General features: G+C 45.4%; 1 protein-coding gene across 2 annotated transcripts in view; it reads right to left on the bottom strand.

Annotated features, from left to right (window-relative positions):
* CFAP57 (cilia and flagella associated protein 57) overlaps window positions 1-15,624 on the bottom strand; it is an 80,362-nt gene that overhangs the window by 9,933 nt on the left and 54,805 nt on the right. For both annotated transcript variants that reach the window (XM_043574639.1, XM_043574641.1), the window contains exon 22: window positions 9,296-9,428. In XM_043574639.1, coding sequence (XP_043430574.1) covers window positions 9,296-9,428 — 133 coding nt within the window. The remainder of the gene's footprint in view (window positions 1-9,295; window positions 9,429-15,624) is intronic.

The following is a 15,624-nucleotide window of genomic DNA, read 5'->3' as shown; positions in this document are numbered from 1 at the left end:
TCTTCTTCCTGGACCGCTCCATTTTTGACCTACCAAATGGGTTCCTTTTCGATCCACTCCCTTTTCTATCCAGTTAGACCCACTGTGAGTTTCTTCTGCCATTTTCTTGACAGCAGCCTCGATACTCGAGATGCCTTGTCCTTCTGCCCCATACGCCCTGCACAGCCCAAACCCGAGATGGCTCAACCATCCATTGTCTCCATTAATACCTGGCCTGTTGCGTGCTGCTGAAAAAAGTAACATATGAGATTCAAATTCTCGGTTTCCAACCCCAGATGGACTTCCTGTCCATAGTCAGCAAACTCTCAGTGACCCCTCCCTCCCACTGCCCCAACCCACCTGCCACCCTGGGCTTTTGAACTTTGGTCTCTTAATTCCTTGTCCTCACTCTTTAAAGAAAATTATGGTCAAATGTAACTTAAAATTTATCATCTTACCATTCTAATTAATTAATTAATTAATTAAAATTTTAGTTAACATAGAGTGCAATGCTAGTTTTAGGAGAATTCAGTGATTCATCGCTTACATACGACATGCAGTGCTCATCACAAGGGCCCTTTTCAATACCCAACACCCACCTAGCCCATCCCCCATCCGCCTCCCTCCATCAACACTCACTTAGTTCTCTATCGTTAAGAGTACCATCTTACCATTCTCAAGTATAGAGTTTAGCCGTGTTAAGTGCAATTTACATTGTTGTACAATCAATCTGCAGAACTCTTGTAAGAACACTTATGCCAGCATTCTGCTTTCCGTCTCTAAGACTTCGAATGCCCTGGGAACCTCAGATAAGCAGAATCACACAGTATTTGTCTTTTTTGGGTCTGGCTTATTTCACTTAGCATGATGTCCTCCAGGTCCAACTACGTTGCAGCATGTGTCCGATCCTTCCACTTTAAGGCTGAGTAATATTTGTTTGCATGTATACATCACATTTTGTTTATCCATTCATCCGGTGATGGGTGTTGGGTTGCTCCCGCCTTTTGGCTACTGTGAATAATGTTGCTATGGACATGGGTGTACAAATATCTCTTTGAGACCCTACCCTCAGTTATTTTGGGTACGTGCCCAGAAGTGGAATTTCTGGATCCTGTGGTAATTCTACTTTCAATTTCTTGAGGAAGTGCCATACAGTGTGGCTGCACCATTTTATGTCCCCACCAACAGTGCACTACGGTTCCAGTTTCTCCAGATGCTTGCCGACACTTTTCTCTTTGTTTTGAGAGCAGTCATCCTAATGTTGTGAGGTGGTATCTCATTGTGGTTTTGATCTCATTTCTCTGACGATTAGTGAGGTTGAGCATCTTTTCATGTGCTTGTCGACCGTTTGTGTATCTTCTTTGGAGAATGTCTATTCAAGTCTTTTGCCCAGTTTTTAATCTGGTTGTTTTGTTGTTGTGACTGTTGAGTTGTGGGAAGTTGTTACAAATTCTGGTCGTTAACTCCTTATCACATATATGATTTGCAAATATTCTCTCCCATCCTACAGTTTGATGCATGTGAGTTTTCAATTTTTATGTAGTCTATTTTTGTCCTTTGTTGTCTGTGCATTGGTGTCACATCCCAGAAATTATTGCCAAATCCATCCTCTCCTCCACTTTTTTTTTTTTGAGTTTATTTATTTTGAAACAGAGCATGAGTGGAGAGGAGAGAGAGAGAGAGAGAGAGAGAAAGAGAAAGAGAGAGAGAGAAGGGAGAATCCCAAGCAGGTTCCGTGTTGTTGGCACAGAGCCTGACGTGTGGTTTGAATTCATGAAACCGTGAGATCATGACCTGAGCTGAAACTGAGAGTTGGACGCTTAACCAACTGAGCCACCCCGGTGCCCCTGTCCTCTCCACTCTTAACAGATGACATTGCCACCAACTTCACTGACGGTCTGTGTCTCCAACTCCCTGACCACCATCAAGCTTCTCTCAGCAGAAGAGGGGTCTCTTTCCTATCCACTGCCAACCTCTTTCCTGCACACCAGAAGTTAACACTAGAAAAGGACACCTGTTGGGAGCCAAGGAAGAGGGCATTTCAAGAAGAAAGCTGTCAGCAATGGCCAGTGGCCAGCCTCGCCTTACTTCCATGTGGTCTGATGATGGGGCCGGCATTCAGAGTGCTCCACGCATCCCAGTCTTCCTAAGAGAAGTCTAGGCCCTTCTCTTTTTGCCTTTGCTCCTTGACTCTTCTTCTTTTGGCAATCCCCAGGCTCTTGATCTTTTACTATTCTTTTTCTAGCTCTTGACCTTCATCCTCTTGTTGCTACTGGTTGACCCTGATCACCATCCTGTCAATCAAGCTGTGGACTAGGCCTGAGAGAGCAGCATCCCTGGGAAGGTATAGCACACCCAGGCCTTCAAGCCCATCTGTCTGTGTCACTGGCCTCTGCCTAGTTTCTGTTTCCCTCTCCACCTGCTCCCTCTAACCTGGTTACCAGCATAGTCTTTGGACTAAGCTTTATGCCCTTCCCATTGGCCTTTAGACCCAGCTACTTACTCAGTTACCATCTTATTGCCCAGGGAGACCTGTGTTCATGAGGCAACGGTTCTGAAGACACCCACCAGACAGAACCCGGAAATATGCCAGCACTTTGCATTTTCCTTACTCTGCCCTGCCACTTGCCACACCATCCTCTCTTTGCCCCAGTGCTTCTCCAGGTGTTCTAAGGATCTTGATGCAGATGGTAGCTTTGAGGTCCTCTAGGCTGGGCAATCACTGGGTGAGGTCAATGGACCTCAGAGGTTGGACACTGGGATGTACTGCACATGTACAGGACAGCTCGGGGTTGACATAGCTGCTGGCTGGTGGCTGGCTGCCAGATGCAGTTGTCTCCAGAAACATGCCCGATCTGGGTGACACTGTCCCATGAATGTTCCCAGCGGTGCAGCTCTGCCTCTTGAGACCAGTTCACATGGAAAATGGTTCAGTGGGCTCAATGTGGGGCTTTGGCCCTTGTTTCTTCCCCTGTCTCCTTCCTTGGTCTGTGAGCATCTTGAGGGCATGGGCTGGGCTTTTCCTGTCTCTTCTCTTCACTGCCCCAATTCTCTCCCATCCCTTTGATAATGACCTGCCTGCTCATCAGATTCGGTTCAGTCCTACAGGGTCCTCCTTGGATGGTCCTTCCACGTGCTGTGGTGTGTAAACCCTCCTGTCCTCCTCCTTGGCTGTGCCTCGTTAGCTCTCTCCTCATGGGCCCCGCCCCCACCTCGCTCCTCATATCCCCCCAAATCCCCTTGGTCTGTGCTCTGCTCTGACCCTGCCATCTACCAGAGCTGGACAGTCTCCTCTCTGCATCCTGCCCACAAGCTTCCTTTGGGAGATCAAGTTCTGATTTTAAATGATGGAAAAATAAGAACGTGATTACTAATACATTTGCATTCATTTCTACTCATTTCTATGCATTTTATGTTTGTGTCACTTTTTCCTTTCCTTTTTTGTCTTTTCAAAATTTAGTTCCACCCCCCCCCCCCCCCCCTTACTGGTTTGGAAGATATACACACTCTCTCTTTCTTTTTCAATAGTTATCCTAAAAAGTTTAACAAGCACATTCAACTTCAAAGGGTCCAAAGTAACTCAGTGTCTTTACCTTCTTGCAAAACAATGCAAGACTTAGAATGCTTTAGCTCCGGGCCCCCTTGTTAAATGCTCAGTACTTTAGTTCTATCTTGGTATTTCAGTTCGTAATTTGGACATTGCTCATATTGTTTTATACAGTTGTTTAGATTGTACATATTTACCTTTTCTTCACCCATCGTTTCTTCTTGCATTCAGACTTCCCTCTGGAGTAATTTTTTTCCTGATATATATTCTTTAAAAGTTCCTTTAATGAGGTTTCGTTGGTGACAAATTCTCTCAGTTTTTGTTTGTTGGAAAATTTTTTTTCCTTCCGTTTCACTGGTTATATAACTCTAGGGGGCAGTTATCACCTATTAGCACTTTGAAGACACTATTTCACAACGTCTACACGGTTTACATTGTTGCTGCTGGGAAGTCAAGCATCAATTGAATTGTTAGTCTTTATATGCAATCTGTCTGTTCTCTCACTGCTTTTAATATCTCTGTCTTCGGTTTTCTATAGTTCAGATACAGATTTCTTTTTATTTATAGTGCTTCAGCTCCATTGGGCTTCCTGGACCTGATGACTGGCATCTCTCATCAATTCTGAAAAGCCTCCAGCTTCTATCATGTTGTTGCCTTTCCCCATTCTCTCTTTCTCACACTTCAGTTAGACGTGAGTTGAGTTATCCCATCCCAACTATACCTTTTGTCCCTCTGGGCTGCAATTTGGGTCATTTTTTCATTCCTTTAGTTCACAAAGTCTCCTTTCAGATATATCTAACCTATTGTTCAGTCTGAACACTGAGTCTAATTACAACCTGCAGTTTTTATTTCTAGGAGTATTTTTGGTTCTTTTTCAAATCTACCTAGCCAATTTTGGGAGACTCTTAGTTTGCCTTATTTTCAAATTTCTTTTATTTCTTTAAACATGTTAAATATCCTTAAATATCTTTGTTGATTTTATTCTGTTTGATACTTTTTCACTCATGGTGATTTATTTCTTCATGTATTTAGTGATTTTTGATTGTGAGTTCATGTTCCTTAGAATGTTATCTATGGGAATTCTTTGGCAACTAGGTTTAAAATGTATTCTTGCATAGAAAATTTGCATTTGCTTCTGCTTGGGGCCTGGGGACACTACCAGTTAAACTAAACTTTCAGCCAAGGTTGCTTTGAGCAACCTTGTAAATTATGTGTAAATTCTGGACTTAAACCTGCCTGAGTTTGGGCTTTTGTTTAGGAGTTCTCAGGGTGAGATCTTTTCTCTTGTTTTTCCTTTCCTTCATCTAGAGCTAAGACTGACAGATACTAATCTCATATATCTCCCTCTGTGCAGTAGGTTTCCCCCTCTAGTTAGCCTATAGTTTCCCAATTCATTCTTTTTTTTTTTTTAATGTTTTTACTTATTTTTGAGACAGAGACAGAGCATGAGCAGGGAAGGGGCAGGGAAGGGGCAGAGAGAGAGGGAGACACAGAATCGGAAGCAGGCTCCAGGCTCTGAGACATCAGCACAGAGCCCGATGCGGGGCTTGAACTCACAGACTGTGAGATCATGACCTGAGCCGAAGTTGGACACTCAACCGACTGAGCCACCCAGGTGCCCCTCCCAATTCATTCTATATTGATTTGAATCCATTTCTTCCTTTTTCCCTCCCTCCCTTCCTTCCTTTCCCTCTCAACATCCTCACCAACACTTGTTGTTTGATAGTAAGCATCATAATGGACCTGAAGTAGCATCTCATTGTGGTTTCAATTTGCATATTTCTAATGATTTGTAATGTTGAGCATCTTTTCATATGCTTATTAGACATTTATGTATTTTCTTTGGATAAATATCTATTCAAGTCTTTTGCTTGTTAAAAAAAGTTTTTTGTGGTTATTATTCAGTTGTAGGAGTTCTTTATTTATTCTAGGTATCAGTCCTTTATCAGATATATGACTTGCAAGTATTTTTCTCCCATTGTGTGGATTGCTTTTTTATTCTTGCTGATAGTGTTCTTTGATGCATGAAAGTTTTAAATTTTGATGTAGTCCAATGTATTTATTTTTCCTTTTGTTGCCTGTGCTTTTGATGTCATATTTAAGAAGTCATTGCCAGATCCAATGTCATAAAGCTTTTCTCCTACATTTCTTCTATGAATTTTATAGTTTTAGCTCTTACATTTAGGTCTTTGGTCCACTTTGAGTTAATTTTTGTATATGATATAAAGTAAGGGTCCAACTTCCTTTTTTTTTTTTTTTTGCATGTGGGTATCCTGTTTTCCCAGCACCATTTGCTGAAAAAATTGTCCTTTCCCCATTGAGTGGTCTTGGCACACCTGATGAAAATAATTTGACCATCTATGTGAGGGTTTATTTCTGGGCTCTCTACTCTATTCCATTGGTCTGTAAGTCTGTCTTTATGCCAGTACCACACTGTTTTGACTACTATAGTTTGCAGTAAGTTTTGAAATCAGGAGGTGTGAGACCTCCAATTTTGTTCTTCTTTTCCAAAATGGTTTTGGCTGTTTGGGATACCTTGAGATTCCATATGAATTTTAGAATGGATTTTCTATTTCTGCAAAGAAATATCATTGAGACAGCGATTGTACTATCAGCAGATTGCTTTGGGTAGTATTGACAGCTTAACAATATTGAATCTTCCAAACAGGAGGTGTTTTTCCATTTATTGGTGACTTAATTTTTTCAGCAATGTTTTGCAGTTTTCAGTGAACGGATCTTTTGCCTGCTTGGTTAAGTTTATTCCTGAGTATTTTATGCTTTTTGATGTTAATATAAATGCAACTGTTTTCTTAATTTCCTTCTTGGATTGCTCATTGTTAGTGTATAAAAATGCAACCGATTTTTGTGTACTGATTTTGTATCCTGCAACTGGAATTTTTTATCTTTTGCACGAAACCTCCCTCTATCCTCTTTAGAAGTTTGAAGGATTTTTTCTTCTGTTCTTTGGTCTTTAAGAACTTAATGATGATGGACCTGATCCATCTATTTTTTAGCCACTGTATTCGATACTAGGTAGATCTAACAGCTTCTTAAAGACTCCCTCCTTTTCAGTCATACCTTTACCCCCATTTCCTGAGATATCTGCTTCTGCTAATTCCTGAGCCTTCGTGGGGTTCTGTGATGTACATTACGTTTCTTTTAGGTTCCCCACTTCTGGCTTAGGAGTCTATGAAGTCAGCTACCACTCATCTATCTGTTTTCCAGCTTTCAAAATTTTGTATCTCTTTCCTTTTGTGTTTTCTTTGATCTTATGGCTTACTTATGCCATGTTAGTAGGTTTCTAATGAGCCATGTTTATTTAGAAGTTCTAATTATGTGGTTTTAGTAATTGAAAAACATGCAGGTTTGTCTATTAGACCTGCTAGTTCATTGCTATGTGAATGAAAACTTAATATAAATGCTGCTAAAGCTAAAAAAGTGGTTTGGGGATGGCAACGTGTCCTGTTCAGATAAAGAGTTCTTAAAAACTGACTGAATTGGTCAGTCTTAAACAACTTGAGCATGCATATCTTGAGCTGACTTGTCTTGGAGGCCCATGTTCAAAATTAGAAGTCAGACAGGTTCTTCGTGATCAAAGCAGACAGTTGGTAATACTTGTCTTCAACTGTTACAAATGAAATCTTCCTTGAGTAAAACCGTATCACACAGATGATATGATGTTGAGTTTGTTTCAGAATAATCCAAGGTGATGTGAGAGGAAATAGCAGTAACTGGGAACTATGGATCCCGATGAAACCAGAGTGGCAGGAGCTGATACTTGTTGAAGTCAGGGAATGGATTCATGGGAATTCATTAGGCTTGTCTCTCATTTTTTTTGCGTATGTCTGAAAATTTCCACAATAGTAATAAGACTTGGCTATATCAGACAGTATCCTGAGGAGGTCCCAGCTGATTGTTTGCTAGGATGCTTGGGCATATTTGAAATATTTTTTAAAGAGAAGCTTCACAGGGGCGCCTGGGTGGCTCAGTCAGTTGAGCGTCTGACTTCTGCTCAGGTCATGACCTCACGGTTCACGGGTTCAAGCCCCATGTCGGGCTCTGTGCTGACAGCTCGGAGCCTGGAGCCTGCTTTGCATTCCGTGTCTCCCTCTCTCTCTGCCCCTCCTCTGCTCACGCTCTGTCTCTGTCTCTCTCTCAAAAATAAATGAACATGAAAAAAATTTTTTTTAATTAAAAAAAGAGAAGCTCTGCAGTTGTTCACAGGTACATTTATGCTTCACCTTTGACGGAAGATGGTCTCATCTCTAAGAAGTATCGTAGACTTTGTAACACATACTGCGCTGTCATGTCAGTTTTTTAGACCTGATATTGCCACTTCAGGTACTACTCAGAGAGTTTACTCTTGATTCAACTATCTCCTTGGCTCTAACAAAAAGGGCAGATGAGACAACACAATTATATGTATAATTTTGTGATAGTTTAAGACTGCCAAGAAATTACAAAAATGGTACAGAGGGTTCTTGCGTGTCCTTGAGTCACCTTCTCCCAACAATAACCTCTTAGGTGGCCACAGTACACGAGGTGACTGACATTGGAGAGACTCAGTCCACAGCCATGGGAGGTGTCCATTCACTGAGCTTAGGTTTCTAAGCTCTATTCCTGAGTGTAAGCCACCAGAAAACAATATACTTGAACTGCATTGACTTAATTTTCCATAGAAATGCCTTATACTCTTGGTTTTTATCAACTGTCCAGATAAGAAATGCATACCTGAAGAAGGATTTAAAAAAAATTTTATGTTTGTTATTTTTGAGAGAGAGAGAGACAGACAGACAGACAGAGCATGAGTGGGGGAGGGTCAGAGAGAGAGGGAGACACAGAATCCGAAGCAGGCTCCAGGCTCTGAGCTGTCAGCACAGAATCTGATGCGGGGCTTGAACTCGTGAACTGTGAGATCCTGACCTGAGCCAACATCAGATGTCCCACTGACTGAGCCACCCAGGCGCCCTGTGAAGAATGATTTCTTATTGTCTGAAGACCTACAGTTAAAGGCTGTCCATTGTGTTATTCAACATCCGTTTTATAAGGATCCATGTGATAAGTTTCTTACAAAATGTAAGGTTTGTCTTCCCTAGGAAAAAAGCCAAAAACCTTCTTTTGCCATAAATGAGGACTACGTAAACTCTCATATTTCTTTGTTTCTCTTTTTGCCTCAGCTGTCAGAAATTCAGAGGAACTTTAGGATATGATTGCAGTAATTAACTCATTTAACATTTCTAATGTCATTCTTTCCTCTTTCCATTTAAGTAGTTTCTAATATTTCTTCTTGTCTTTATTTTAACTGTACAGGTCCACAATCCCTTATCTGCAATTCTCAAGCGCCAAAAGCTCTAAATATGTAGAACATTTTAAAATTTATGAAGTTCAGTGTGAATATTCATGTTTCACTACAGAAATACGAATGTGTTTGATTTCAGGGACCTGCCTCAGACTCCTCTAGGGATGTTATATAATATGCAGTAGATAGTAAGCTCTTTCTAAAATTGGAAAGATTCTGAATTCTAAAACCAGAACTAACCCCAAGGATTTTGGTTGTGCACATGTTTGAATGTGGCAAGGGCCTCAAAGATCTTTTGGACAGCAGGTGTGTGGCATAGAGAGGTTCCCAGTAGGCCATGGGGTAGATGTGACCTGATACAGGAGGACACTGGGGACAGGCAGCTGTGGAAGCCAAATGGAGATCTGCTTGTGGCTGCCATTGGTCCCTTGATCCCCAAGTTCATCTCCCTTGGCCACTGGTGACGTTACCTGTCTCTGGAACATCTTGTGGTCGGATTTTCTTGGTCAGTTTCAAAGCTGCTTCAAGGTCATAGACTTGGGAGCGGGTGAACTTCAGCTCCCTACGGAGCTCATTGATCTCCTTGATCAGGGAGACATTTTCCTGTAGAAAAGAAAGAAGAGAGAGTGAGTATGGATGGATGAGTGATGAATGGGCCCAGGGCCTGCATCTAGACCCTTTCCAGCATCAACGATGCTTTTCTAAGCACTTCATACGAATTTAAATGCATTGAAGTATCATAATAACCCTATGAAGAGATTCTATTATAATCACAATTTTATAGAAGAGGAAACTGAGGCATAGAGAGGTTATGTAATGTGCCCAAATTACATAGAGAGCAGGTGGCAGAGCCAGGATTCTGACTCGGACAGTCTGGCTCCAGAACTCTGAGCTCTTAAAATACTGTGCTATCCTTTATTCATCTTTCCCCATTTATTTCTTGAATCTACATTTTTTTTAAAGTTTTTTTTTGTTTTGTTTTGTTTTTGAGAGAGAGAGAGAGACAAACACAGTGTGAGGGAGGGAGGGGCAGAGAGAGGGAGACAGAGAATCCCAACAGGCTCTGCAGTGTCCGTGCGGAGCCTGATGCGGGGCTCGAACCCACGAAACTGTGAGATCATGACCTGAGCCAAAACCAAGAGCCAGCCGCTTAACTGACTGAGCCACCCAGGCACCCCTGTTGAACCTAAATTTATATGGTATTTGCTATGGCCCTGGGATGAAGATAGAAATAAGAAATGGTTTTTGCCTTCAGCAGCATACTGTTTACTGAGGAGCACAGAAAAGCAAATGAATAATTAACATTTGCTATATCCATTGATACTTCACTTCTCTTGTGTTTGACAAATATCCATCCATCCATCCATCCATCCAATATTTACTGAGTACTTACTATGCTGCACTGTGCTGATCTGAGGTATACAGAAAGTTAAGACCTGGCCTCTGCTCTTAAGGAGCTTAGGGCTTAGCGGGGGATCTAGGCGTAATTGAGCGTGGCGGCCACCTTGATGCAATGGAGGGGTGGGGCACAGAGCTCTGCCCGAATGACCAGGGCAGAGTCCTAGGGATTGACCCCTGGGCTGAGGCTTGAAGGAGCTACCAAGGAGAGGGTAGAGGGGGTCGCACACAACTGGAGCAGCAAGAGAAAGGACATGGCTGGTGTGGGGGGACCTGCGGTGGTTCTGTATCCCGGACACAAAAGGCGGGTGCAGAGGAGTGAGGATGTGGAACCTGGTGGGGGCCTGTGGTGAGGGCTCTGCACCTGGGACCAAGCAGTCTCTTCTCTCTTTCCTTCTCACACCTCAAATCTGCCTTCTTTTTCACACTCAGCCTGAGGGCATCGGGGCGGCTCGGAGATGTCCTTGTCATCATGGGCCCAGAGAGGGACTGGCTACTTTGCTTTTAGAGTACTCTTTGCTCGGCTTGTCTTCAGCAGTGCCTCTCATGTGACAGTGCAAACGAATCACTTAAGGATCCTGTTAAATGTGGCTTCTGACTCGGTAGGCTTGGGGCTGATCCTGAGATTCTAAGTTTTGAGCCAGCTCCTAAGAGAGGCTGCGGCTGGCCTGAGGGCCAGGCAATCCATGGGTAGCAAGGCCACTGAGGGTTGGAATGCCAAAAAAGGCCAATGCAGGCCACATAAAACGGACCTGTGCCAGGAACAACCACCACTTTGGACACTGTCTCCATAGCGGTAAGCATGGAGTCAGCCCAGAAAACAGGGTGACCCCAAGCACTATTGTCTGTGAGCCATGACAACCACTTTTCTGTTATGGGGATATGCCTGTGGAGCCCAAGTGGGAGCAGGGCCTGAACTGGGGAGACCCTAACATATTCTTTCCCTCCAGAGCCCCTTTATCTGAGCATGTCAGATATACCTTCAGATTTTCAGTATATCACTTAATTTCAGTATTCCTCGTTAAAAAAAAAAAAAAATTCTCTCCCTCTTGGATGAGATGCCCAATTATTGCTGATCCCTCGTTTTCAGGCTGGGCTTTGTGCCTTTTTTTCTATAAAGTCAGCAGATTTCTCCATCTGATCTTTTACTATTTTAACCAACCCAGGCTTTAGTGATGAATCTCCCACACTTCCTTTCCAGATGCTCTCCAGCAAAACTCTCTGCCAGTTTCCTCCCCTGAAACCTCTCTGCGCTGACTTTCTGTCATGACGTGATCGATTAAATATGTATGTATTTGGTTCCAAGACCTTGGACCCTACCTTGCACGTAAGAGGCACTCAATAAATACTTGTGGAACGGATAGCAAATGAATAACTAATGCAGCAATATCAAGCCGAATAAGATGAGATTCTTACTAACAAGGAAATTAAAAACCAGGGGGTAAAGGTTGCGTAGGGGAGAAGAGACAGACGGGAGACACAGGAGGGCCCGCAGGGAACTCAGGCAAACTTGCTCTGGCTCGGGGCTCTGTCCACTCCCCTACTTCACGGGCATCACTTAGCTTTCCCTTCTCTTGCCTCATTCGGTAAAGTAACAGTAATCAGATTGAAGATTAGAGACTGAAGGTACCATTTGTCCAGTCCTCTCTGGCCAGGTCTTGAGGTACTTCTGCATCATATTCATCCATTTTATCACTAAGTCCTGTCAATTCTGTGTCTGAACTGGATCTCGTGTTCACCTTTCTTGCTGTCCATTTGTAACCCAGCTCTCAGCATCTCTCCCCTCTATTACCATAACGGCCCCAAGTGGAGCCCTTGCCCTAGTATCTTCCCACCCCCGCCCCCCTCCATCCTTGACAGTCCTGCTTGGGACTTGGCTCCCAGTACTTTTTGGTGTGAATGCCTGTTTCTAACCCACTGCCTCCGTGATGCCTGCCACCCTAATGGGCCTTTAGGATAAGACCCAGTTCCCACTAGAGTGTGATCGAGACCCATGAGTTAATGCAGCCCGGTTCCCCATTCTGTTCACTCATTGTTTTCACTCGTTCATTCATTCACTGACTCCGAAAGCCTACTATGCACTGGTCACTGTGCCGGGCAAAGAAGGTCCAGCTTGGATGCAATGCTTAGAGAGAGGCCATGAGAGTCTGAAGAGGGGTGCACACCCAGTGGGAGAAGGACTTCCTGGGGAGGTGGGGGAGAGAGAGAAGACTGTTTCAGGCCTGGAACCAAGAGGGAGCAAGCAGGATTTGAGGCAGTAAATGCTGGATGCTGCTGCTGCTGGTAACAAGAGTAATCATAACTTCAAGAGGTGACCGGATCCCTGCACCACGGCAAACATTTTGCATGCAATAACTCATCTAATCCCCAGGACAACCTTACAAAGAAGGTGTTATCAGACTCATTTCCCTATGAGGAAACTGAGGCCGAGGCAGTGCTTCAGTGGTAGTAGAGCTGGGATTTGAATCTGGTCGTGTCTGCCTCTGAGTGCTTGCTCCTCTACAACTGTCGTCTCCCGGACTCTCCTTTCCACCTGTCACGGACGTCACCCCATTCCAACACCTCACGTCGGATGACGACCGTGGGAGCCCCCCAAAAGTACAAGTTGGGCTCCCTAAAGTGCTTTCTGGGGTGGTCTGTGTTCTGGAGAATCCAGAGGTCACACTGAGGTCCACTGTATATGCCTTGCGTAGCTGTGTGAATTTAAAATGTGGACGCAACAGGTTTGCTGAGTCTTCTGTTCCTGATCCCTCCTTGGTCAGGACCACCTACAAAAGCCCCTCCAACCCTCCAGCCCCCCACCCAGCTCCTCTGCTGCGGGAAAAATGTGACCTGGGGTCCATCACATGCCAGGTCTTGGGGTCTGTAAGAGTGACTGGCTAGGGAATGCTAAGTCCATTTCTATAGACAACCTTCTAAACAAAGGAGCTACACAGAGAGCCCTGGCAGGAACTGACCCTGACGGAGCCTTCGGCCCTTTGAAAGGAGAAGGAAGGGAATACCTATAGCACCCCCTGCTGGCGTTACCTATGTTGGCAGGGCCTGCCTGTGTGGAAGAAGCACGCAACAGATGTGCTCCGTGGCCTCGGAAGCCCTGCGTCAGTGGTGTCCTTCCGGAACCCACAGTTGGTGGGGCGGACATCTGCCTAACCGCCCAGATGAGGCATCTCTCTGCTCCTCTTTCAGTCTTCCTCTCACATCCCACTTCTACTCTGGGTTGTTTTTTGATATCACAACTTACCCCTTCTGAGGTCTTCTCATCTCCGCTGAACAGACAGTCATCTCCAAATGGGCTGCCCCGCCTCCTGCCTTGTGCCAGCAGCCTGTCCACCCTGCCTACCCCGCTACCTGCTTCAACCTTGGGTGGCAACTGCTTCTAAGATAAACTTGCTGCTTCTTGGTGTGGCAAGGAAAGCCCTCTCCGGGGACCCTAAGCTACTCACTCTCCAGTGGGCTTTTTCTTCTTGTCCCAGTGCTCTGCAATAAAGGAGGGTCTGGACGCCCGGGTCCCCAGACACCCCACAGGCCTCACTCTTCCCTGTCTGTTCTCAGGTGTTCTCTCTGCCTGGAAGCCTCTTCCCCCCACTTGCTCCCTGCTGTTTCTACTTCCTGTTCAAGGCACAGCTCAAATGCCTCTTCCCCTAATTGAAGCCTGCCTCTATGAGGGGCACACAGCACTGGATATACCACACTAGCAGTGCTTATCTGTATCTGGTTTCAGTTTCCTACCACGAACTGTTGAGGGCAGGCGAACTACCCCATTCATCTTGGAATCTTCCATGGCCGGCACAGAGTGTGGCACGTAAGAAGCCCTCAATATTGTGTCCTGAATGAATGTGTGTCCTAGTTGTTTGTATTCAAAGCAACTCTTATTTTCTTATCGGCAAGCATGCTGGAGAACGAGTGGAGAGGCCCTGCTCTCCTGTATGAACATATAAATGAGACAGTGACCTCATTTTCTGTGTTTTCTAATGAGTATCTGCCTTGGCCTTCCTTGACCTCTTTGGACTGAAGCCCCAGGGCCTTGGTACCTGCGGATACAGGTCCTTACCAACACAGAGCAAGGCATCAGGTCCCCAGGCCACCTGCCTGGTCCAAGCTGTGATGGCCTTCCAGGCTCTCCCACTGATTTCTGCCTTGGTTCTTCAGTAGGTCTTTAGGTTGGAGGACAGGAAGGGAGATAGCGTTTTGGAGCACCTATTCCATACCAGGCCAGTGCCTAATGCTTTCCATTAGTTCTCTCATTCAATCCTTGCAGTAACTCGCTGAGGCTGGTACTTTCTTCCCCATTTTATAGACAGGAAAGGAGGTTCCTGGAGAAGTTAAGGAATTCCCCCAAAGTCTCCCAGTAAGAGTGGTTGAGGCAGGATGAACCGGGTTTAGACAGTGTCCATTCTTGTTTCTCTTGCCCTGACACCTGGCCTGGTCCTGGCCTGGACCCTCTCCTTCAACTTAAGATCAAAGAAGGAAACAATTTTTGTAAGTAAAAAGAGTAGCTTTGAAAGTCTGTCTCCCTCCCTTTCCTTCCTTCCTTCCTTCCTTCCTTCCTTCCTTCCTTCCTTCCTTCCTTCCTTCCTCTCCTTCTCCCTCTTTTCTCCTCTCCTTTGCTTTCCTTTCTTTTCTTTCCACCCTCCTTCCCTTCTTTTCTTCCAAACAAACTCTGACCCAGAGCCCACTATGATAAGCAAGGAGTCTCCTTGGTTAAGGGGTGGGGACCCAGAACCCTGCCTGTTGATCCTGTCTTGCTCCGTGCAGTTACCTGGGGTATGTTTATGGATCCACAGGGCTCCACAGCACACGAGTTTACCATGCTGCTCCAGAAAACGCTCTTCTGGGGATTCCCCTGGCTGCTGGCTCCCTCCACCAGCCCTCAGGGAGCAGTAGGGCTGGGCAGGGGCCCTGCTGTGTCTCCTTGCCCCTTCTACCATCTCACCCTGCTTCACAGGAGCGGGCAGGTGGCCTTTGGGGTACCTGGGAGCCAAAGACCTATGCCTGACCTGAGTGGCCTCGTGCCAATGCTTGCACCCTCTGCCTGGCTGGCCTGTGGTCTTCACTTTCCTTTTCCTTCTCCAGGGACTGACATTTGCTTTACCCAAATCCGCTTGGCGTGGAGAGAGGGACCCCACCCCTAGAGAACCCTTCAGGCCTGTGCTCTGCTGGCAGGGCGCAGACGAAGGCACAGCGATGCCACCGGCTGTCACCTGCTCCTGTAGTCGCCCTGGTCCCACTGCCCAGCATGCTGCACTCCGGGGCTCCGGTGGGCTCTCCATGCCTGGGGGGCCTTGACACCGCCAGCCAGGGCTCAGTGCACCAGCTGCTGGTGCCAAAAGGGTGCCACCAAATGGATGCGCTCCTCTCTCTGGGCTTCTGACCACTCTCGCAGCCAGGAGCAGGACAGTGG

This window comes from Prionailurus bengalensis, chromosome C1 (assembly GCF_016509475.1).
Source record: "Prionailurus bengalensis isolate Pbe53 chromosome C1, Fcat_Pben_1.1_paternal_pri, whole genome shotgun sequence".
Taxonomy (NCBI): Eukaryota; Metazoa; Chordata; class Mammalia; order Carnivora; family Felidae; genus Prionailurus; species Prionailurus bengalensis.
Note: the sequence above shows the minus strand (reverse complement) of the source record. Positions and strands in the feature narration are given on the sequence as shown.